At 44.9% G+C, this 25,784-nt stretch overlaps 1 protein-coding gene across 1 annotated transcript in view; it reads right to left on the bottom strand.

The window, feature by feature from the left end:
* Positions 1–1,255: 1,255 nt before the first annotated feature.
* LOC124042098 (formin-like protein 2) overlaps positions 1,256–25,784 on the bottom strand; it is a 100,019-nt gene continuing 75,490 nt past the window's right edge. Inside the window, exons 8-27 of the mRNA XM_046360434.1 lie at positions 24,294–24,370; positions 23,228–23,321; positions 20,635–20,709; positions 19,661–19,771; positions 16,893–17,042; positions 16,537–16,638; positions 15,979–16,304; positions 15,391–15,455; positions 11,094–11,218; positions 10,730–10,932; positions 10,279–10,513; positions 8,320–8,388; positions 8,117–8,197; positions 7,769–7,898; positions 7,048–7,211; positions 6,719–6,820; positions 6,499–6,597; positions 5,837–5,975; positions 4,892–5,009; positions 1,256–2,330 (exon numbers count right to left, since the gene is read on the bottom strand). Of these exons, the coding sequence (XP_046216390.1) occupies positions 4,918–5,009; positions 5,837–5,975; positions 6,499–6,597; positions 6,719–6,820; positions 7,048–7,211; positions 7,769–7,898; positions 8,117–8,197; positions 8,320–8,388; positions 10,279–10,513; positions 10,730–10,932; positions 11,094–11,218; positions 15,391–15,455; positions 15,979–16,304; positions 16,537–16,638; positions 16,893–17,042; positions 19,661–19,771; positions 20,635–20,709; positions 23,228–23,321; positions 24,294–24,370 (2,439 nt within the window). The 3' untranslated portion in view covers positions 1,256–2,330; positions 4,892–4,917. The remainder of the gene's footprint in view (positions 2,331–4,891; positions 5,010–5,836; positions 5,976–6,498; positions 6,598–6,718; positions 6,821–7,047; positions 7,212–7,768; positions 7,899–8,116; positions 8,198–8,319; positions 8,389–10,278; positions 10,514–10,729; positions 10,933–11,093; positions 11,219–15,390; positions 15,456–15,978; positions 16,305–16,536; positions 16,639–16,892; positions 17,043–19,660; positions 19,772–20,634; positions 20,710–23,227; positions 23,322–24,293; positions 24,371–25,784) is intronic.

The following is a 25,784-nucleotide window of genomic DNA, read 5'->3' as shown; positions in this document are numbered from 1 at the left end:
ATTATGTTCAAGAGAAGCCACATCTGTTTGTCTTAAATTAAAAAATACAAAATGGACCAAAATATACGTTAAAATAAGATTGTATATGACATGGTGTTTTAAACAATATGTACAATATTAACCTTATATGGTAATGAGTAGATTAAGAAGTATAAAACAATGCATACATTTCTCAAAATATCTGTACATTTCAAAAACGTCTGTTCTGACATGTTTTTAAACATACTTAAACACTATCAAAAACAACTGCCGCTCATTGTCCAAGTGGGTCACATGAGCGATACTGAATGGGAACAGTTTTCAGTGGTTAAATACTATACATTAAAATTATAATAGTGAGTTAACAGTTTCCTAGAGATTCATTAGCCGATAGCAGTTTTCAGAGTAAAAAAATCTTGGAATCCAGTTTTCATGACAAGCTCCTCAAGTAGCCTAAAGTGCCTTACTTGCAGCCACTACACTTCACTGGAAGTATATCTGCTGAGAAGTGTTTGTTTCAGCACCTTTCCTATTCGCTCTGAGTCAATTGTGTCTCTCTCTCTGGTCTAGTTTGGCTGTGATCGCACAATCGTACGACCAAACAATGACCTGGACCAGAGCTATTGTGGCTCCAGGGCCCCCACCAACAGCATTGCATGTGAATGGCACTTGAGGTCTACATGAGGAGAATATATAGTTCTATCTATTCACGGCTTGGTCCACTAACCATGTTAACACTGATAAATGAGATGTTAATACCGTCATAACCGTAATATGGAGGCCTAGCTATATACAATTCACATTAGCTTGGTCTCATCTTGAGAAAGCCACACCTCTCTGAGCTATATTGTCTTTGATATGATTTCTCTGTGGTCATACATTGGTGTACATATGTCTACCTCATACTCGCTTAAGTACTTTCTTTGAACATATTTGTTTTGGATCACTGCTTTATAATATACTAAAGTAAGACATGTACACTACACAACCAAAACTATGTGGACACCTGCTCGTCAAACATCTCATTCCAAAATCATGTACATTAATATGGAGTTGGTCCCCCTTTTGCTGCTAAAACAGCCTCCACTCTTCTGGGAAGGCTTTCCACGAGATGTTGGAACATTGCTGGGGGGACTTGCTTCCATTCAGCCACGAGTATTAGTGAGGTCATGGAGTCATCACTCCAGAGAACGCGTTTCAACTGCTCCAGAGTCCAATGACGGCAAGCTTTATACCAGTCCAGCCAACACTTGGCATTGCGCATGGTGATCTTAGAGTTGTGTGCAGCTGCTCGGCCATGGAAACCCATTTCATGAAGCTCTCGACAAAGTTATTGTGCTGACGTTGCTTCCAGAGGCAGTTTGGGACTCTAGTGAGTGTTGCAACTGAGGACAGACAATTTTCATTTAACTTGCCTTCAGGACTCGGCAGTTCCGTTCTTCAAGCTTGCGTGGTCTACCACTTCGCGGCTAAGCTGTTGTTGCTCCGAGATGTTTCCAATTAACAGTAACAGCACCTACAGTCGACCAGGGCATACATTTGATGAACTGACTCAATGGAAAGGGGGCATCCTATGACAGTGCCACGTTAGGTCAATGAGCTCTACAGTAAGGCCATTCCACTGCCAATGTTTGTCTATGGAGATTGCATGGCGGTGTGCTTGATTTTATATACCTGTCAGTAACTGGTGTGGCTGAAACAGACGAATCCACATACTTTTGTATATATAGTGTATGTCCCCTTTAAAAAGTACATTAGCCCTTTAGTAACAATGGAAAAGCTAATGCGTTCTTTAAAGTGCCACTCGGGCACATTGTGTAATTTCTAAGAGTGATGGCAGTAGCACCAGGAATGTAGTAAGATACTAGCTATGAAATACCATATTCATCCCCTGTGGCGGAATACCGTTCGACACCTAAGGGAACTGTGACCCGTTACATTCTACACTTCTTTCAGGAATCCCTGCTACAGACTTCTGTGTCCAGTTTTACAAAGGAAAATACAATTAAAGCCAGATCAAGTTCTATTGCTTGAAGTAATAAAAAAATAAAAATCACAAGAGACAAACAGGAGGCAAAACAACAACTGAACACAAGTAAGTTTTAGGCACTTGGCTTGTCTAAGGTTCCCTATAACTGACCTGTCAGACCCATCATCTCTCCTTCAGTCCTTAAGAGTGAGAGACTGCTACACTTTCCACATCACTCCCCCTCCGCCCCTAACACATGCACTTCTCCCTCGTCAAATTACGACTTCAGAGTTGTTGACCGGCCGCAGGTTCTGGTCGTCAAAACGTCTCCTGACGCTCCTCCTCACCGCGTCGGCTCGCCTGTAAGGCTGATTGCGAAGATCTGGAATGGAGGAAGATGTGTCAGTCATCTTGCCAGGGCCTTCAGCTGTGCCCAGAGGCTGGTTAGATTGGCAGCCAGTCAGGCAAAGCAGCTTGAGTTCTACAGAAACATTCCCCCCTCCCTTCACTTCTCTGGACGTAAAACAAAAACAGGCCTACAGAAAAGACCTGATTGATTTACAATCTACTATTCCTTCTGTCACAATCAATAAAAAAACAAGCTATGGATGGCCCTTTATACAAGCCTTGTCAATGGAGAAGTAACATGTTTTACAAATTTCAAAAAGGCTGGAAATGTCTTCCATGAAGGGCATTTTAAATAGAATTTTGCATTCTTTGATTTCAGACATACCTACCGCTGAGGGAAAGCCCTCAGCGTTAGGTAACTTAAAGGGAATGGAGGTTCTAAAAAAAAAAAAAGAGATGCTTGCCAGGTCTGGGACACATCCACCACCACAGGGGTGCTATTGGAGGAATTCCTTACCCTTGAGTGGACATTGGGAAATTTAGTAATATTATTCTTCTTTAGGGCTGGATGGATGAAGAGAAGACAAAATGGAGGTTAAAGAAGCAGGGTGACCAGAGGAGTCACTCCAGTGTTTTCACAGTGTCCTTGCAGCGGTGGGAGCGAGCAGCCAATAGGGGGGCAGGGGACAGAATTAGACATGACTAGAGATGTTAAGGAGGGCCAAAGCTAAGACAAAGGGAGAACAAACCAAAGCATTTGTTTTTCTGTGTCTCAAAACTCAGGCTGCTTTGCAGAATGACTACTAGCATGACAAAAATAGAGCTAAGCATCAAACTTTGCACTAAAACATTGGAATAGTTACCATGAACCAACATTTTTTGAATGGAACACGGACCAAAAACCAAAAGAACAGCATGCATTCAGCCAGGTACATGGGGATAGGATGCAAATTAAACTGTTCGGAAATGTTTAGAAATACTGAGGCTTTTCCCTTCAAATCGCTAATTAATGTATCTGGCTGTAGGTTAGTGGCACACAAAGCACACGTGACATCCAAGACCCGAGAACACGTGTCAGAAAATACAACTTCATGCAATATGTTAGAAAAGTGCCCTGGCAGGCCACAGAAAGTCATGTGATCAGATTGTGCTCCATCACCAGGCATTTGAGCCAAGCACAAGGTAAGGTGGGGAACTGTAGCTCTGGTCCGGAGCGCTACGTATAGTTTCAAGGCTCAGCATCAGCAAGACAGATGTAACACCCTGGATCAGAGATAGGGGATCTGGGAACAGGGGACATTTTTAGGTATGAAGCAGGAGAAAGCCAGTGGCATGCAGAGACCCGAACAGCAGCAGTAATACATGATGAACACGACACTCAGTTTTCATAAGGCAGACGGACACAAAAGCAAGGTATAATGCCACAGCCATTTTAAAATGAGTCAAGATCAACACATCCTAACTTACAATATATTATAGAATTATAGGGTACACTACTGTGCTATGTTGAAAATACTAACTATACTGAAGCAGAACTACAATACACCATACCACATAACTACTGGCATTAATACTAGTCAACATAACATATGTCATGCAATATAAACATCTTGGATGGAAGTCCGTTGGGCTACGGCCTAGATAGCACTTCAGCTATTTTAACAGCAGAGGGCACTTACCATGCTGTCTGATTGATATACACTGAGTGTACAAAACATGAAGAACACCTTCCTACTATTGAGATGCACCTCCCAGTCCCGTTGGGGCATGGACTCTACAAGGTGTCAAAAGCGTTCCACGGGCATGCTGGCCCCATGTTGCCTCCAATGCTTCCCAAAGTTGCGTCAAGTTAGCTGGATGTCTTTTGGGCGGTGAACCATTCTTGACGCACACAGGAAACTGTTCAGCGTGAAAAACTCAGCAGCGTTGCAGTTCTTGACACAAACCAGTGCTCCTGGCACCTACTACCATACCCAGTTCAAAGTCACTTAAATCTTTTGTCTGGCCCATTCACCCTCTGAATGGCACACATACACAATCCATGTCTCAAGGCTGAAAAATCCATCTTTAACCTGTCTCCTCCCCTTCCTCTACACTGATTTGAAGTGGATTTAACAAGTGGCATCAATAAGGGATAATAGCTTCCACCTGGATTCATCTGAACAGTCTATGTCATGGAAAGAGCAGGTGTTCATAATGTTTTGTACACTCAGTGGATGTATTACTAATACAGATAGAGTGAGCTGGTTTCTCACTCTTCTCAAATATCAACGGCCTGACTGACCGACAGGAAAATGTCTGTGACATTATGGTCTGCTATGGGTGATGATACAAATGGATAAGAAAGTATATAACAGGGATGACACGCTTCATGCAGGGTAACGGAGTTGACATCAGCGACACCTCCCTCCTCATGCTCACCTCATAGGAGGGGCGGACAGACTCCACCACCCCCCCCCCCACACACACATACAAACACACACGGAAGTGACACCCACAGAGTGAGCGAGTGAAGAGGGAACACACAACACACAGTGAGAGTACGGCGAAAGAGAGAGATAGGAAAGAAAGAAGAGAAACTGTATTTACAGCAACCTTTCAGAGAGAGAGAGTTCTAAGCTTTAGTAATGGCTCTCCTCATTGTGAACCGGCTCGCAGAAGAACCGAGAGCCCCGTTTGGCTGTGCGGGCGGTAAAGGGCACTGTCTTCAGCACTGCATTGAAACAACGACAACAGCCAAGACAAGACAGTAAGGAGAAGCACACATCTACAGGGTTTTAGAACAAGTTAACACCCTACAGCGTACAGAATTAGAAGACTGAAGCACAGAAACATTAACACATTCTATAGAGGGTTACAGTCTACTACAGGCCTACAAGGGCTGCAAAATTCTGTGAACTTTCACAAAACTCCCAGGTCTTCCAGAAATCCCCGGTTGGAGGATTCCCTGGAATCAGTACAGAATAAGTAGGACATTCGGGAATCTTCCAACCGGGGATTTCTGAAAAAGCAGAGAGCAGGTAATGATCGTATACACATTTGAGCCGGCTCCAAGTAGGTTAGGTTAGCTGGACTGTCAATGCATGTTTTTAAACACATGATTAAGGTTAAATAAAGCCTTAGGATCGAATCTTTGACAGTTCAAACATTTCAATAGTTCAGAGGCAACGTACTTGTTAGGGGTTTAGAAACCCATGTTAATGATTGAATGGGACTGGATTAGAGCACAGGAGAGGACTTGCATGCAGAACACCCTGTGTGTGTGTGTGTGTGTGTGTGTGTGTGTGTGTGTGTGTGTGTGTGTGTGTGTGTGTGTGTGTGTGTGTGTGTGTGTGTGTGTGTGTGTGTGTGTGTGTGTGTGTGTGTGTGTGTGTGTGTGTGTGTGTGTGTGTGTACGTGTGTACGTGTGTGTGTGTGTACGTGTGTGTGTGTGTGTACGCGTATACAGTATGTGTACACACGTGTGTGTACGTTTGCATGTGTATAAGTAATGTTGGGTGATTGTAGAACTGATGGTGATTGGCCCCCGGTCCTGTTTACCGGTGATGATGTCCTCGATGGCTCCGTCCTTTCCCTCGTAGACGTGGCGGCTGCCCGTATCCTTCACCTGCTTCTTCCTCAGCTCAGCTATCACCTCCTGCTGCTGACTCCTGCCCCGGGTGTTCTTATGGGACGGAGACTGGTGGGGAGACCACACACACACACGGACGTACGTACGCACACAGTCAAATCACAGGTGCCTTTTTCGACTATTCAAACAGCATTAGGGTGTCCCTGTGTGACACTTTATATCTCTATATAACCTAGAGCCGTAGCTGTCACTCTAATGTGTCCATTGGAAAGGTTCTACATATATTATATATACAGTCTATATTTCCTGGTTGGTTTACTAACAGTTTATGTTTACTGGTTATATATAGTGGTGTATCTGAACTTGATGTGATACACTAGGTGTCTGCAGTAACTAATATAGCTGCCCCACCAGCAGGTGGGGGAGGAGGGAGAGTGGGGGGGGCAGAGTTAGGGGAAGGAGAGACAGGTAGAGCTGTGGGAGAAAGATAAGCTTAAATTATAGGAAGAGGATGAGGAAGGAGAGGGAAAGAGAGAGGGAGAAAGGGTGAGAGGGGGGAAGGGGTAGTTTATCTTATAGGAAGTGGGTGAGGAGGGAGGGAGAGAGATATAGATGAGGGAGGAGAGGTTACCTTCTTGTCCTCCTGGTCCATCATGGCCTCCTGTTCCAGACGTTTCTCCATCATCATCTGCTCCGCTCTCTTCTTCTGCTCGTTGTCCTCCTCCGCTTGCTGAAAGAACACACACAGACACACTTAGACTGAGCCTTAGACTGAGGCGTTTCCACAGCTGGGGGAACAGGGATGAGGGTTGGTCAGGAGCAGGTGGGGGGGCTTGGGACACTAGTCTCACCCTGTAGGCCTTGACGAAGCGCACAAACACCGGGAAGAACACAGACGGGGGCGTCGTTTTGGAATTCTCGCCGAAGAATTTGACCGCCTCGTCGAAGGCGTCCTGTGAGAGAGAAATAATTGCACATTTTGCATTCGTAATTTCCCTTCGACGTTCTTTAGCATCGAAACATCTGTTACATATGAAACACATGCCAATCGTAAGTTTGTCCTGTCAAACATATAAGGCCAGTTTCTCAGACCCAGATTAAACTTAGTCCTGAACTAAAACCTTTAATAAAGTCACTGTATTAGTTTGGCGCAAAATCAATTCGGTGAGATGAGATTTACCTGTGCGATCTTGGCGTCGTCCTGCAGCTTTTTCAGCTTGCCCTCGTTGTGTGTGATGAAGTCTTTGAGCATGGTGTTGTGACCGTGCATGCTGTACTCTCTCTTGGTCAGGTCCATTCCCCGCTGGAGCTCTTTCACATCCAGCAGAACGTTCTCTAACGACACTGAGATAGCACGCAGACACACACACACACACACACACACACACACACACACACACACACACACACACACACACACACACACACACACACACACACACACACACACACACACACACACACACACACACACACACACACACACACACACACACACACACACACACACACACACAATTGGATACTGTTCAAATCAGGGAGGGCCGTAGCGTACCTCAGTGAGTTTACAGCACAGCTCTTCAGAGTAACACCCAGCTTGGGAGGTGTCAATTCATCAGCAAGAGAACGACATCACAGTCCGTTGTAGCACAAAACGGCAGATGACTGAAGGCGCAGTGCAACAGAATTGTCTGCGGACCAAAGATCGGCTACAACCCAATGACTTAGGTATGCATCCCAAATGGCACCCCTATTCCACATATAGTGCACTATTTTAGACCAGGGCCCATAGGGCTCTGGTCAAAAATAGCGCACTATGTAGGAAATAGAGTGCAGCCTAGGTTCTGATTTAGCATCAGCCCTTTCACTGTAATATCACGAGGCCATATTGTGAATCGTACCTGCTGCGGCCTTCTCCACGTAATGCACTTCGTTGTAGAACAGATTGACCTGCTGGTATTTCTCCTTCACCACGTTGGCTATGTAGTGCAGCAGTGTCATTTTCCGGTCTGTCGACTTGGTGTCTAGTAGCTGGGGGAATTAGAGGATTTAAAAAGGCATGCGAAGATAATTACGTCCCAAAACGGAACCCCATTCCCTTTGTAATGCACTACTTTCGACGTGGGCCCATTAGGGCTGTGTAGTGCACTAAATAGGGAATAGTGTGCAATTTGGGATGCGGCCAATGACAATCCTGAAGCACGTTATGCACTAGCAATACATTTAGGATGGGAGAGAGAATCTCTTACCAAATCTAAACTTTGTAGTTTAAAACCGTATACCGCTCCCCTTTTACTGCTGTTCATGTAGTTTCCGAGAGCCAAGATAATCTGTGGGGGAAACAACAGCACTGGAACATCAACACAGAAGGCAGCCAGGAACAGTATTTCAAACAACAAAAAATCAGCACGGAATATTTTGGATGCAAAGAAATCTGTTATTGGTCGCTTACCTCTAGAATTTTCTTGAGTTTCTGTGAGGATTTTATTGACACAGATGCTGCGATGATCGCATGAAGTTGCTGTAAAAAAAAAGAAAGAAAGAAGGAAGTAGAACAAAAGTCAGACAAGAGGAGAATAAGTCAAACTAAAGAAGGCCCTGTACACACTCAGGTTGTACAACTGATCTACAACACATTTGACAATGGTTGTGATATGACTGATATATTTATGATACAATGGAGAGTTGGTCCTAGGGCCGGGCGGGCGGTATACTGTATTTTACTATATACCGGTATTAATGCACAGACCGGTTTGAGTTTTTACTTTACCTTCTATAACGCTATTTGAATTTTTGGTTTGTTAAATGTGATATGCTGTGTGTAATGTACATTTTTAAAGTTTACACTGCTACTTGGGCCAGCATCATACCACCCTGCATCCCACTGTTGGCTTGCTTCTGAAACTAAGCAGGGTTGGTCCCTGGATGGGAGACCAGATGCTGCTGGAACTGGTTGGTGGGCCAGTAAGAGGCACTCTTTCCTCTGGTCTAAAATATATCTCCAATGCCCCAGGACAGTTATTGGGGACGTTGCCCTTTGTAGGTTGCTGTCTTTTGGATGGGACATTAAATGGGTGACCTGACTTTCTGTGGTCACTAAATATCCCATGCCACTTATTTAAAGAGCAGGGGTGTTAACCCTGTGTCCTGGCTAAATTCCCAATCTGGCCTTCATACCATGATGGACACCTAATCATCCCCAACTTTCCAATGGGCTCATTCATCCACCTTCCTCTCCCCTGTAACTGTCCCCCAGGTTGTTGCTTTAAACGAGAATCTGTGCTCAGTTAACTTACCTGGTTAAATAAATACAAGTGAGTCATCTCTCTCCATACCGCTTTCCACACAGACCTAGCCCCGCCCCCTATCACTCAAGGAGAGTGTTTGATGTTGCTTGACCACGAGACGCTTGCGTTCAGTTTGCATGGTCAATGCAATAATGCTGACGACAATGTTGTTTCCACTTTGCTTCTTAATGTAAAGGGTTCTATAATTACACTATTATTTTGTGTTTCTTATATCTGCAAACAGCTAGTTTGTCTTTTCTTAGCAAGGTTTAAGTAAATCACGTTACTGCTAATGTTAATCGCTAGTTAGCTGTCTAATAAATGTACTGAGCTAGCTAACTATACAGACTGATACCAGTGATGGTGTCGGCCTAAATCAGCATATTGTTTGTGCAACATTATCTTCTAAATCAAAGAGGAATAGGCGAAGGAAGCATGAATATGTTGGCTACATGAAGAAACATTTAACGTAGCTAAACATTATAGGGTCCCCTAAGAAACACTGACCAACACTTTGGTTCCTATCCAGTCACAATAACTCCTTGGCATTTTCATTCGTTGTCATGTCAAACACTGCATTCAAAGTGCCCACTATACATTGATATCGAATTAGAATAATCATTCTATTTCCATGATTCCAACAGTTCACCCAAGTGTTTTGCTCTAAATCGCAAGTCAAATCGCGACTGCAACATTTGGTTAAAAATATGGCCTTGATTTTTTGTCCAAATCGTGCAGGCCTATGTGGCAGTGTGGAATGAGTGCTAGAAATGCAGAAATGAATGAAAATGCAGGAAATAATTTTTGGTATGTGTTGCCACCCTAGGGTCACACTACTCATAAAGCAAAGTTAGAACTTGTATTATTCTAAAACATCAAATACTGTCAAGAATTTGATATGATATTTTGGACATATCGCCCAGCCCTAGTTGGTTTGCACAAAAATGTTCACACGATGCTTGTGTAATTTCTTGTGTGTGCAGAAACACCCCGTTGTATCACAAAACCCAAAAGCGTTGTACATCAGTTGCACAACTTGAGTGTATACAGGGCCGAAGACCGAATCCTCCTCTACCGTCACATATAACCTCAATCATATCAGGTAAGCCCTAAGACAGCCTCACCGGTGTCAGCATCTGAACGCTCTCGCAGAAGTTGCCTATGAAGGCCATGATGGTCATCTTCTGCATGAGCCGCTCGATCTTGCTGAAGTGCATCATGAAGCGGTCCTCGTCCGTCAGCGCCTCCACGGGCTTCCGCTCCTTCTCGTACTGACGCATGATCTTCACCTCGTTCTCCGTGGGCAGGAAGCGCATCAGACACTCCACGTAGTCCACCGACAGGGTGCGCAGGTCAAACCTGACGGGAGGGGGGTAGGACACACGCAGGTGATGTCGGTTATTAGACACAGAAATGCGCGCTATGCGGAGGCACAGGCAGACACGGACTGGAGACACAGGCATGCACACAGACGCTATACAGACACACACACACAAACAAAACCCTCATTCGCAGTGCTACATAGATTCAGAAGACCACTAGGTTCGTGTTGCGATGAAGTCCATGTCGTCTTACAGCTGAATGGCCTTGCAGATCTCCTCGGGGGCCTTGCCCACTTTCCTCAGGGTGATGGCCATGTTCTTGGCCCGGTTGGCGTCCAGCAGCGCCACCTTGTTGGGACCCTTCTGGATGATCTTGGTCTTGCTCACGGCCAAGTCGATGGCCGGGCCCTGGGCTTTCGTCTTGAACATCTCCTCAAACTCATCCACGTTCAGGTCCTGAGGTTGGAAACAGACTTCAAGTGAGAAGATTTGAATCCTAAGCAACCCTGTGGTGAGTAGCCTACATGTTGTTTTGAAATACAGAAGACCAACATAGCGTTTAGAGAAGGTCAAAGTGTGAAGTGCATATACGTGGGGGTGAGTGGACGGTTCCCTACCTCCAGTATCCTCTCGTCGTCGATCTCGTTGAACACGGTGCCGTTGATTTGGTTGGGCTTCAGTGCCACCCAGTTGAACACCGGCAAACGGAACTTGGTCTTGATGGGCTTCTTAATCTTCACGGCTGCACCAGAACACAGAGGAATAAGTCAGCAAACACACCATTTACCTCTCTCTGTCATCGCTCTCACAAACACACAGTGCACACGTCGTGTGATGGAGGATAGACATAGGCTGCATGGATCCCAAATGGTGCCCTATTCACTATGTAGTTCACTACTTTTAGTACTACAAAAGAAGTGCACAAGATCAGTGGAGGCTGGTGAGGGGAAGACGGCTCATAATAATGGCTGGAATGGAGTCAATGGAGTGGTATCAAACACGTGGTTGATACCATTCCATTGTCGGTCTCATCTTAAGAGCCCATTTAATGAAATCCCGCCTGAGAGAGAGAGAGAGATGGAGATGTGCTCTACAGCCACTTCTACAGCAGGGCATGATGTGCTCTGGCTAGCTCTTTACTGCTAGCCATAGCCGCTAGTTTATTGATTTAACCTTCATTTAACCAAGACATACTGTTCAGTAGCGGGCCCAGAATAGTGCCTTGGGGGACACCAAATTGAGTTAGCTATGATATTGAATGTGCATATGGCTAGGGTTGTCATCCCTGGCACAGTGGCATATTGTGTTTATATAGACAAAGATTATGGCCATACGGAGTATATAAACCCAGATTGACTGCCTCTCCCCGGGTAACCTCTCTAGCACACAGACAGACAGAGGTACCGTGGAGCCTAGCGATAAGGATCAGGATTGGAGAGTGTGACAACCAGGGCATTCCAGGCTTGCGCAACACTCTCCTATCTTGTTATCAATACCAGCCTACCTGCAGTGGCACGTCAATGTGTTTGAGCATGCAACAACAGACACTTCCTGACATTACAATAAATCATACATGCACTTGGTAGAGTACAAGTATGGAGACCGTGCAGGAATTGGAAATGTGGCATTTTCAGTGCTTTCCCATCAGTCAAGACTAAGTAAGACAGATTGTACTGTATTTTGTCTCGTCCCATTATGTGTAACAGGCTAAGGACCCCAGCAGTTCAGGGTCCCAGAATGATGACAAATGATCCCAACTAGGACTCCATGTCCTGTGGTCCTTGTTTTGTGGATAGACTGTGGTTTCATATTTTGGTGGGCTCAAGCCTTCTACAGTACAGCTGTGAAGAATGAAGAATATTTTGGGGGAGTCTGCAAACAGTCGCAAGAGAATTTAAAGAGAATGCATGAAACAAAAGAGTCCAATTTCATGCTTGGCTAGACTAAAGAAATCATAGGGCATAAATGGCCATCTCTATGCAGACATTCCTCCTGTGTGTGTGTGTGTGTGTGTGTGTGTCTTGTCTTCACGTTTGGTGTTATGACTAAAAATACCATTTCCAAATACTCAGGAGAGGAGGAACAGTGAAAACACAACCACATGACAGAACAAAAACCTACAGAACAGTTTGATGGGTCCCTCTGGTTGGCAGAAAACAAGATAGAGAGAAAAACAACCAGAGAAATCATTATTAAGGAGAGAAAGATTAGTAAGATAATAAATCATAGACAATAATAGATCATACAAAACAAGCTTCACAGCTGAAAGTGTACTAATGCTAGTGCTGTCATATACTGAATTAAGGCTTCAGATCAAGAGTCATATTCAAGGTGAAAGGTCAAATTCTGGAATGATCTTGTGTCACATTGTATCTTCGTCTCAACTGGTCAAAGTCTGCAGTGAGTACAGAGCCAGTGACACACAATGAATGATAGGTTAAGGGGGAGGCCAAGTCAGTGAGTCAGAAGACGCCTGACTAGCCGTCACATCCGCTCTGAGTCACCCATGATATCCACACCCTGATATCCAGGAAGTCAAGCAGCTTGAAATTGCGGTGAGTAAACAGCATCAGACACAGTGATACTGTAAATATCGGCAGGGTTCAAAAGGCCTAAAGGATATCAGGAGGCTTGGCTCAAGTTGATAAGGCAACATAGTGTAGACTAAAATTGTGAATTTAGAAGCATTGGAAAGCACATGGTGTGCTTTCAGTGACATACAGTGCATTCAGAAAGTACTCAGACCCTTTGACTTTTTTCATATTTTGTTATGTTACAGCCTTATTCTAAATGGATTAAATAGTTTTTCCCCCCTCATCAATTTAAACACAACACCCCATAATGACAAAGCAAAAACAGGTTTTTAGAAATGTTTGCACATTTTCAAAAAACAAAAAATGGAAATATCACATTTACGTAAGTACTCAGACCCTTTACTCAGTACTTTGTTGAAGCACCTTTGGCAGCGATTACCTCTTCTTGGGTATGACGCTACAAGCTTGGCACACCTGTATTTGGGGAGATTCTTCCATTCTTCTCTGCAGATCCTCTCAAGCTCTGTCAGGTTGGATGGGGAGCATTGCTGCACAGCTATTTTCAGGTTATTTCAGAGATGTTCGATAAGGTTCAAGTCCGGGCTCTGGTTGGGCCACTCATAGACATTCAGAGACTTGTCCCGAAGCCACTCCTGCATTGACTTGGCTGTTGCTCAGGGTCGTTGCCCTGTTGGAAGGTGAACCTTCACCCCAGTCTGAGGTCCTGAGTGCTCTGGAGCAGGTTTTCATCAAGGATCTCTTTGTACTGTGCTCTGTTCATCTTTCCCTTGATCTTGACTAGTCTCCTACATCCCCACAGCACGATGCTGCCACCACCATGCTTTACTGTAGGGATGGTGCCAGGTTTCCTCCAGACGTTACACTTGACATTCAGGCCAAAGAGTTCAATCTTGGTTTCATTAAACCAGAGAATGTTGTTTTTCATGATCTGAGTCCTTTAGATGCCTTTTGGCAAACCCGAAACGGGCTGTTATGTGCCTTTTACTTAAATGCTGTTGACATTTTTTGGTACCCTTCCCCAGATCTTTGCCTCGACACAATCCTGTCTCGGAGCTCGACAGACAATTCCTTCGAACCTCAGGGATTGTTTTTTGCTCAGACATGCACTGTCAACTGGTGGACCGTACAAAGACAGGCGTGTGGCTTTCCAAATCATGTCATATCAATTGAATTTACCACAGGTAAATCACATTGTAGAAACATCTCATGGATGATCAATGGAAACAGGATGCACCTGAGCTAATTTCGAGTCTCATAGCAAAGGATCTGAATACTTTTCCATTATGGGTTTTGTGTGTAGATTGATGAGGGAAAAAAATATTTCATCAAATTTAGAATAAGGCTGTAACGTAACAAAAAGTGGAAAAAGTCCAGGGGTCGGAATACTTTCTGAATGAACCGTATTATGATAAGGTCTGATGATAAAATACTGCAAATGATTAACACTTGATAATGACGGTTCACAAACATACCAAAAAAGATTACAATTGTGATGATCACTGATAGCCGATACCACTAACATACATTACAGTTTTCTTCAATTGCGTTGGTGCGATTTTCACAAGTAGGAAAGTTCAAAACGTTTAGTACAAAACTCAAACCAGATAATCGAAAAGGCAGTTTTAAAACTCTAAGCACATTTTAAATTGACTAAGCACAACACACAAAAACATAGGTCATTTTTTCACCAAACTTAAATCAGTGTTTCATCTAGAAATACGTTTCACATCGCACATGATCCCCTCCAGGCCATGGATGAGGCATGCAATGATTTGCCATGCCAAAAGGTTTTCCTCCACTCCAGGTGCATGAACAATGAGGACATTTATTGCAATGTTGATGAGAACCTATGGCCAAATTCTCAAGACAGGCTTGATGCAAACTAGTGGCTGCAAAACTTTGTTTGTTTCTTTCATTCATTTCATTTGTTTCATTTTAATACAGGACACCTATGTTGTAATTACATCTGAACAATATATTTTCGCATCAATGAAAATGTGTAATAATCTCACCTTTGACCACACATGGGATAGAAATTACATAAACATATTTCTGGGATCAATGGTTGTTTGGTGAAAGACGTCGCCAAACAAAATGAATGCACAATAAAAAGGTTTTGAATAAGTGTTAGCAGTTTGGAGTATTGTATTAACAGTTTTGAAAATGCACCACACACTTGTGAAAATAGCACCAAAGTGATAACAAAAAAACTGTAACAGAACAAAAGCGTATGGGGAAAACCCATCTTTCATTGTCTGGTCCAGCGTGATTCCTCCACATCCCCTACAAAGGGAATAGGGTGCCATTTGAGACGCATTCAGTCTCACACGCAGGCGGCGTCTGGGTGGGATGACCTTACCTGCTAACCCTGAGTTGAAGATGACAGTGGGGGATCCACAGCCGGGCAGCGGTGGGGCCATGGGGGGGAGGAGGAGGGGGCGGGGGGACAGACACCGCCATAGGGCCAGGGGGAGGCGGGGGCGGCGGGGGAGGGGGAGGAGCGGCGAGGCCAGCCAATGGCCCATTTGGCACTGGAATAGAGGGAGCGAAATAGAGGAGAAGATGAACAAACAGGAGCAGAGGGAACAAGAGAGAGAAAGTAAGCGTGGAATTGAGATGACAGCCAAGTGCTGTCTTCCATTGAGACTCAATCAGCAGAGTACAAACTCCTCTCGTGTGACTGCTCTGCTCTCGCTCTGCTCTCGCTTTCTCTCTCTGCTGGCTTCCCCAGCTCTGCCTCTGTGTCTGTTTATGTTACAATTCAAATGGCAGAGCTGGAACAGCTTGGGGCTAAAGGCATACCGTTACATTAAATTCCACTCAAGAAAATAGGACAGTAAAAATGAAAGGGCATGTTGTGAAACTAGCAACTAGCAGTCCAGACTGCTTCGCTACCATCTGTGACTAAACAGTAAGCTAAGCCGGAACTGGTCTGGACTCGGAATTCCACCTACCAGGCACAGGTGGTGGGGGAGGAGGAGGGGGCGGCGCGGGCATCCCCGGGATCCCATTCGACCCCATCGGGCTGACCGCACCCCCGTTATAGCCCCCTGGTACACCCTCAAATCCGGCCACCAGCGGGCCCCCGGGGGCGGGCGGCGAGGTCAGGATGGAGATGTCCCCGTCGCCCTTCTTCTGGACCGTCACGGTGCCCTGCTTCTCCAGCTCGTGGATCTTCTTCTCCAGGTTGCACTGCCTCTGGATGGCCTCGTCCTTCTCCTTCACCATCCGCCGCAGCGTGTGCACCTGCGAGTTGGCGTCCTTGTACACCTCCTGGGTGGGGGGGAGCAGGAAACAGACAGAGGTGTTACTGCATTGCACGCAGATCAGAGGATTATCAACCTGTGTCCGTCAGCCATAGAATTACATAAAGAAAAGGTAGATTGGACACTGGCATAAAGAACCGTCCGTCTTGGTCGGGGGGGACTTTACTTCTTGGATCTCTATGCTGTCAATGTCAACGTCTCTCCCCTACCGATTGAGGGAGTAAAGTTTCAAGTCTCACCCGGATGGCGTCGAGCTCCTTGTTGCGCGTCATCAGCTGCTTCTCCAGCTCCACGATCTTGGACATGGCCTCGTTCTCCGTGTCCTGCAGCTTCTCCGTCATCTGAGGGAGCAACGGTCGACAAGGGGGGGGGTTCCGTCAGATCACATGACACGTATAACGCAGAGTGAGTGTTTGTAGTGAACGTGTCAACGAATAAATGGATGGATGCCAAGTTACTGAACGCGTGACTGAGGATTCAGATAGAGGGGACGGCAGAGTGAATTATCAAAAAGGTAGGGTGGCAAAGAGTCTTCTGTAGGGAGTGTTATTGGATAGAGACAGTACGTCTGTGCGTGGTTGTCATTTCTTCTCACATGTGACATGTTCTCCTCCAGCTCCTCCACCCGCTCCAGCGCGGCGTTCTTGGTCTCGGCGTCCTCCAGCAGGGCGCCCACGTCAAACACGTTGTCCAGGTAGGCTTGGATCTGCACCTGCAGCTTGTCACTCTCCGTGTGCTTCAGCTTCTACACACAGACGCTTACATTAGATTTTACATTTAGGAGACACTTTGATCCAGAACGAGAGATAGACAGACATGCAGGCAGGACCGATGGATATACAGACAAACAAACAGACAGACAGGTCTGAGGATGGACTGATTGGGCCAGTTTACTGAACTCAGGGTCGCATCTCAAAGACGAGGATTGCTTTCAGCTTCTTCTTCAAGGCGAGGGTTTATAGAATTAATTCATTTTCCAAACAGAGTATTGACCTTGTTTCAGAGTCTTGAGCTGAATAACTAAGTGCATTTTTTTACTAGCATCTCAACATATTTCCTGTGATATATAGCAGGTTTGAGGCCAATTGCTTTTCAATTCAGTAAGTAAAAATAAATCCCAATTCCAATTCTCCTCGAGGCCTACCTAGACAGAAAAATGTAAATGCTTTTCCGCGAGAAAAAAAACATTGCAATTCTGTTTACTTCCTGAATTGACTGACTTGAAATGGAATTGACTCTAGGGCCATTGTCGGGACCATATTACCACCACACTGGCAGCCATGAGTCATGACCACAGTAAAATTCCATGTGACTGTTATCTCCTTTATGCCCTCTGGACATGTGTACACAACTTGCTATGTCCCATCAGGTCCTAATGGCCTGATACTCAGGGCTCTATTGTCCCTCTGACATCAATGCAAATGCAATCACAATTCACATCAAACACTTGTCATCAAAACAGTAGTGTGCTTTTAAAACTCCCCTCGCTGTGGTGATCAATTTGAAGAATAGAAGTTAATATAATAATAATATAATAATAATATATGCCATTTAGCAGACGCTTTTATCCAAAGCGACTTACAGTCATGTGTGCATACATTCTACGTATGGGTGGTCCCGGGGATCGAACCCACTACCCTGGCGTTACAAGCGCCATGCTCTACCAACTGAGTTTAAAACATGGTCGTTGTGGATGTTGTTTCAAAGCCTAATTCAACTAAATGGACAGCTGCTTTCTAAGGTGATGATTAATTACAAAACAATCATACGTATATATTAGAGCTTATGCATATGCAGGTTTATGAGCACAAGCCCCCCCCCAAAAAAGAACTGAATTCAAATGAGGATTGTTCTGTTATACAAAACATAGCCTACCCATATTACACATGGCAGACAAACATCAAACAAAACTGATTTAAGATGTCTTTGGTACATAATTGGTCCAGCCTATACTCCAAAATTAAAGTAATGCCCTTTTGAGTGTGGACTGTATTATTATGCATACTGGATAGACTGGTTACTCTATGCCACACTCCAAAATGTCTGTCCATGAGTCTGGGAGAGAACGTACAGCCCTAGACGATGCTATTGGCTCATTGATTGTGCAGGGAGACTTACACTTGACCTACAATGAGTGAATTTGTATTAGACTTTGAATAGCTTAGTAATAGTGATTTCTTGATATATTTTCATAATTAATTGGGTGGCACATTACCTTTAACTATACAGAATATCTCACCGCCACGCGTTTCCATCTCCTCCTCGCTCTCCTTTATTCCTGTCGCGTGCGGGCAGCGGGGCTGTCAACAGTTTAGTGAAATATGTTTTGTGGCAAGAATGTCCCTAAATTAAGCACTGGGTAGCTGCAAGGAGGAGGTTGGAGAGCATACAGAGTTTGGGAGGAATATCCACCTGTTGGGCAGCGAGAGTGTTCTCCTCAAACAGTGGTTGACGCGTGTGGAGCGAAATAAGTGTTTGTATATTTACTTCTCAGCTGCTCATATTAACCACATACTCCGCTATAAAGCCACAGTAGCCTACAAAACAGACTGGCGGGAAAGCGCGCACCCTCCTCCCTTTTTCCCCTGCCCCTGTTCCTGCCCATTCGATCATGGACCGATCATGGACCATTCTAAATCCAAACTCATTTGACATATTACTAAAGACAAGATTTCATTTAGAATTGTCTGACGGGCGAAAATATGATCACTTGATGAGAAAACAGCTGTGCAGCCGGAGACGAGGACCCGAGTGCAAGCTATACGTTTTGATTTCTAAGACAGTATAAGGTTTGTTTCTTTCACAACTAAAGTTGCCAAATAACTCTAAATCTAGCATACAGGACCTGTTTCAAATAATCACTTTTATGCTCAACATAGCCACTTCATATGCACACTCTTGCCATAATGGGAAATATCCTTCCTATTTTATTTAGCTAAGTTCTTACTATAACATCATATAATATATAATGGCACAGGACTTATCAGCATATCTTGTCAGCTAAATGAACAAGCCTACAGCCTATGACATGAAGCCTAGCCAGGTAACATACAGTAGGGACTCATTCTGTTCTTGGGAAATACATTTCCTTCATTTTGTATTGTTTCTTTAGAGCTGACTAAAATAAATATTGTGATGGCGTATATTCAATAGATTTCTTAAGACTTTTTTTTTTAAACACGTAGATGTTCCAAAGGTGCCCATCAGGAGGCTTGTATGTGTGGAGGCCCGGAGATGCTAAATGTTCAATGTTCATGTTAATTAACGGTCAATTACCGTGAGACCGGTAAGCTTTAGCATGACAATAACCGGCTGTCATGAGCGCCATGTGACCCCAACTCAGGCTGGTGTCCAGCTACTTACGTCCAGGTAGTCGTCCAGACAGAGCTTGGTGAAGTTGTACTGCAGGTGAACCCTGAAGTTCATGTCCTCTACTGAGTGGACCACGATGTTGATGAACTGCATACACGCCACCTATAAGGGACCAACAAGCACAACCATCAAGGGATAATCTCACTGTACTGATACTGAAACATCCATGGGATATAGAGTGCATCCCAAATCACACTCTATTCCATGTACTATTCAGGGAGGAGGGTGCCATTTGGGGGGAAAAGTCTTAAATGTGTAAAAGAGCATGGAAATGATATGGGTGCATTCGTCATGCTAAATGGGCAGATAAAGGGAGTCACTTCAGGCCGCATCCCAAATGGCACCCTAATCCCTATGTAGTGCACTACTTTTGACCAGGGCCCATTTGGGCTCTGGTCAAAAGTAAGCGCACTACATATGGAATAGGGTGCCATTTGGGACACTTCCTCCGTGTTGAACGTACACAGTGGAGCGCCACTGAATCAGTGCATTCTTGTCACCCTGCTAATACTGTCTTAATGGACTGCCTTGTTAAGAAGCTTGGAGTCAACTGGGTGAGAGATGCCAGCCCTGTCTGACAAATCTGTTTGCTTTCGCGCTCGTGTCAAATGACTGGCCCTCTACCAAATGGCTCAGAACGGACTTGTAACACACGCGGCCTATTCAAACACACAGGGCATCTGGTTGGCCTCTCATGCACACACGGACCAATGGGGAGCCTCAAAGTGGAGGCAGTGTGGCACATTGAGGAAAACAGATATTTCGCTGGCACACACACCATGCCGCCTCATCGAGTTCGATTAACACGTATTAGTAGGAATAGTGCGACAAAACAAACTGAGTTGCCGAGGATTCCTTGGCTAGATATAGAAATAAACAGAAGTCAAGCAACAGGGTCTGGTTATAAAATGTGATTTCAGGATATGATTGTAACCGATGGCTCGTCCAGTGGAAACGCTGTGTACCATAAAGTCAATGTTGTTGTCCATGTCCTTGAAGTGTTCCATTAGCTTCTCGAACCTCTGTGTCTCAGCACACACCTGCAAGAAAAATCAGCAATCATTTACTTTTAGCCGTGGACTCAAAAGGCGATGAAAGAAATCTTTAAGTACTTCGAGCATCCAGATATAACGCTTTATGACTCGTTATAAATATGTATGAGTCTTAATAATCTGTTATAGCAAGGCTGTTATGTTTCTCTATGAATAACATTTTTCAGTTGTCTCAAACTGGCTGCTATTTTTTTTATTTAACCTTTTGGGGCGGCAGGGTAGCCTAGTGGTTAGAGCGTTGGACTAGTAATCGGAAGGTTGCAAGTTCAAACCCCCGAGCTGTCGTTCTGCCCTTGAACAGGCAGTTCACTGTTCCTAGGCCGTCATTGAAAATAAGAATTTGTTCTTAACTGACTTGCCTAGTTAAATAAAGGTAAAATTAAAAAAAAAAAATAGATCTAGCAACCTTTCCGTTACTGGCCCAACGCTCTAACCACTAGGCTACTTACCTGAATCATTATGAAATATGTGTAAGACATTATAAACGGGTCCAAGCCTCATAACTGCATTATACATGGAATCGTCAAGTTAAGTCTTACTTTGCAATGCAGAATATTGTATTACCTTAGCGAGAGAAATTAAATGTTTCCGTCATAATCTCTGCCTTATATAAAAACCCAGCCCTGTACTGTCTCCTCACTCCCTCCCATCACACTGAATCCTTCCCTGATCAAATATCAAGAAGAGCGCCAGCATGGTGAAACCTCCCCTGCCATAGGGCTTTGTAACACTCATGACCTATTTTCCCCCTCTGTGATTACCATATATACAGCACTGAAAGAGAGAGAGAGAGAGAGAAACAAAGGAAGAAGGGAGAGAGAGGGAGAGAAAGAAAAAGGAGGAAGGGAGAGAGAGGGAGAGAAAGAAAAAGGAGGAAGGGAGAGAGAGGGAGAGAAAGAAAAAGGAGGAAGGGAGAGAGAGGGAGAGAAAGAAAGGAGGGAGAGAGAGATGGAGAGAAAGAAAGAAAGGAGGAAGGGAGAGAGAGATGGAGAGAGAGAAAGGAGGCAGAGAGAGTGGGAGAGAGAGAGCGAGAGAGAGGGAGAAAGGGGAGAAAAGCGGGAGGGAGAGAGTGGAGAAAGGAGGACAAGAGAGAGGGGAGAGAGAGGAGAAAGTGTGGTTGGTAGGGGGAAGAGAGAGAGAGAGAACCCTCTGCAGTTCAGACATCGCTTAAAGGCAGGGAAGGGGAGACAGACAGATAGACAGACGGGAAAGATAAAGAGCCAAGGAGAGGAGAGGAGTGCATAAGCACTCCACACAATGCTCTGTGCCCCAGCCTGCACGCTGCCCCCCACTCCAAACACACTCCAAACAACCCCCTCTAACCCACAGGGCGGGAAGTCAAGAGCCCCCTAAAACAAGCTTCCCCATAGAGGGAAAGCAATGAGCACCATCTCAACTCAAGCTAGCCAAAATAACACTTGTTGTATATCTGTTGTATAATGGCATAAAACACGAAAGAAAAGCGTCAAAAGAAAGCGCTGTCATTATATTACAGTTTATATGGAACATACTGCCAGACAATAATGACCAATAAGATAATCTAATAGTTTTTGGACCATTGCCGTTTCCACCACATATGTGGTCCTTCTGTAGCTCAGTTGGTAGAGCATGGCGCTTGTAACGCCAGGGTAGTGGGTTTGATCCCCGGGACCACCCATACATAGAATGTATGCACACATGACTGTAAGTCGCTTTGGATAAAAGTGTCTGCTAAGTGGCATATATATATATATTGTGAAGGGCCAATCGCAATCCATTGACTTTAATAGTGCAGCGACACACATGGCTATGTCTCTACCTTCTGGTTAAGGGGGAGTGACTCTGAGCTTTAGAGTTGGCTAGTCCACCTCTAACAACAGTGAAATACAATAGAGAGTAATGCTCAATATTTTATTCTGGGTCTAAATATTGTATTAACTTCAGTCAGCCCAATTTCTCCAGAGCCCGCCTGCGAATTTGACTGTTGTACAGAGGGCCCCTCCAGAAGCCCAACTACTTTACACATACAAATGCAGACACACAGGGTCAGGGGTTGTATATATGTATCAAGCGTCTCAGAGTAGTGCTGATCTAGGATCAGTTTTCCCTTCTCGATCATACTGCATTGAGGATTAAAATTGACAGGGGGACCTGATCCTGGACCAGCACTCCTACTCTGCTAAACTTGGAACATGCGACCCCTAATCCGGCTGTATAACATAGGTGTCACATAGGTTCTTATATCTGTGAAGTGCCTGCCGAATCACTAACAAACTGTTTTCTCTGTGGGTCTGAGAGGTGAACTGCCTTTCCGGGTGATTGATGCCGAGCAACACGTCTATAGCCTTTGATACAGGCAGCGCAGCATTCCTAGATGCAATCCTCCACAGGAATTTACCAACCTCGGGTCTGCTGTTGAGAGCATTCCACCACTACACGACTCAATGCGTGAACTACATGGAATGACACCCTTTAGGTATAATAGCATAGCGCCGCCTTCTTGCTCCGCGCATCCGCTGCACCGTACCTCCTTGAAGTTGTCGAACGCAGAGAGGATGATTTCGTGTCCTCCCCTGACGAGACACACGGCGGCCAGTAACTCCAACACGAGAGCTTTGGTTCTGGAAAAGCAGGAGAAGAAAACAATGATGGGTTATAACCTCGTGTGATGCCACTGTCAAAGCCAACCCCCAGTGATGCCTAAGAAAGAGAGGTCGCATCCTTTCTCCCACTAGGGCTGTTTCCCAAATGGCGCCCTATTCCCTTCCTAGTGCACTACTTTCAACCAGAGGTCCATGGACCCGGGCCCAAAGTAGTTCCCTATGAAGGGAATAGGGTGCCATCCGAGGTTACATAACGTGTCTTACCAGATGATGTTGCTGGATCAAACATGTCAATTCAATAGTACTATATGATAAACAGGGCTGTGGGTCTAATCCTGGGGATTAAACGAAAGGTATACAGAGCAGAGTGAATCCCTCAACCATAATCCCTATGAGTGATGAGGTGGTGACGTGGTACCTTGTACCGTTAGCTCATTCATTCAAAGGAAGGTTTTCTGTTATTTTTATTCTATTCTATTCTATTCTATTCCACACACACACACACACACACACACACACACACACACACACACACACACACACACACACACACACACACACACACACACACACACACACACACACACACACACACACACACACACACACACACACACACACACACACACACACACACACACACAGTGAGGTGGTGCCCTGATCTGCAAGCCGGGCTGTCTAGATGGCTGGCTGAATGAGTTTGCACTGAATGCTGGCTTTACACACACTTTGGGCGGGGTGTTGAATGAGCATGTGCACTGGCTCTATCAGCAGTTGACAGAGCTGGTGCAGTCTTAAGGGAAGGTAGGCCGGTAGTGCTGATCTACAATCAGTTAATCCTTTTAGATCAATGAAATACGATAATATATGGACCCTGGAGAGCTGATCCTAGATCAGCACTACTCCTCAGAGACGCTTGAAAAATAAGCACCCAGAGGAGCTGTTTAGCACCAGGCACTGGGGGCCATCCACCCAAAGAGTCCATTTTACCTGGGATTCTTATTGTTGAGACTTAGTGCAATTTCATTCACAGCATGCGGGTGGGACATCACCATGTTGAAGCCGTACTGGGCCATCAAAAAATAGATAGGGGGAGAGAGAGGGGGGGGAGAGAGAAAAAGAAAGACAGCTCGTTAATAAACAGGGATTGACCCGTTTACATAATAGAAGGGAAACTTGAGAAATGATCTGTCGCGGAAAACATGGCAGATGACAAATACAATTTGTCTGAGGATAGATGAGGGTGTTTGTCTTTTTCTGCATTTTCTTATGTTACAGCCTTATTCTAAAATGTATTAAATTGTTTTCCGCCCTCATCAATCTACACACAACACCCCATAATGACAAAGCAAAAACAGGTTTTTATACATTTTGGCACATTAAAAAAAAAATGATAATAATGAAATCTCATTTACATAAGTATTCAGACTCAGTACTTTGTTGAAGCACCTTTGGCAGCGATTACAGCCTCAAGTCTTCTTGGGTATGATGCTACAAGCTTGGCACACCTGTATTTGGGGAGTTTCTCTCATTCTTCCCTGCAGTTCCTCTCAAACAGGTCGTAATGTGCAGATGTTCAATCGGGTTCAAGTCCACATTCAGAGACTTGTCCTGAAGCCACTCCTGCATTGTCTTGGCTGTGTATTTAGGGTCGTTGTCCTGTTGGAAGGTGAACCTTCACCCCAGTCTGAGGTCCTGAGCGCTCTGGAGCAGGTTTTCATCAAGGATCTCTCTGTACTTTGCTCCATTCATCTTTCCCTTGATCCTGACTAGTCTCCCAGTCCCTGCTGCTGAAAAACATCCCTTACAGAATGATGCTGCCACCACCTCGCTTCACCATAGGGTTGGTGCCAGGTTTCCTCCAGATAATGACGCTTGGCATTCAGGCCAAGAGTTCAATCTTGGTTTCATCAAACCAGAAAATCTTGTTTCTCACAGTCAGAGTCCTTTTAGGTGCCTATTGGCAAAATCCAAGTAGACTGTCATGCACCTTTTACTGAGGAGTGGCTTCTGCCTGGCCACTCTACCATAAAGGCCTGATTTGTGGAGCGCTGCAGAGATGCTTGTCCCTCTGGAAGGGGTTATCCCATCTCCATAGAGGAGGTGGGAGCTCTGTCAGAGTGACCATTGGGTTCTTGGTCACCTGATCAAGGCCCTTCTCCCCCGATTGATCAGTTTGTCCGCTCAGCCAGCTCTAGGAAAAGTCTTAGTGGTTCCAAACTTCTTCAATATTAGAATGATGGAGGCCACTGTGTTCTTGGGGACATTGAATGCTCCAGAAATGTTTGGTACCCTTCCCCAGATCTGTGCCTCAACACAATCCTGTATCGGAGCTCCTCGGACAATTCCTTTGACCTCATGGCTTGGTTTTTGTTCTGAAATGCACTGTCAACTGTGGGACATTATATAGACAGGTGTGTGCCTTTCCAAATCATGTCCAATCAATTGAATTTACCACAGGTGGACTCCAATCAAGTTGTA

This window comes from Oncorhynchus gorbuscha, linkage group LG01 (assembly GCF_021184085.1).
Source record: "Oncorhynchus gorbuscha isolate QuinsamMale2020 ecotype Even-year linkage group LG01, OgorEven_v1.0, whole genome shotgun sequence".
NCBI classification, from domain to species: Eukaryota; Metazoa; Chordata; class Actinopteri; order Salmoniformes; family Salmonidae; genus Oncorhynchus; species Oncorhynchus gorbuscha.
Note: the sequence above shows the minus strand (reverse complement) of the source record. Positions and strands in the feature narration are given on the sequence as shown.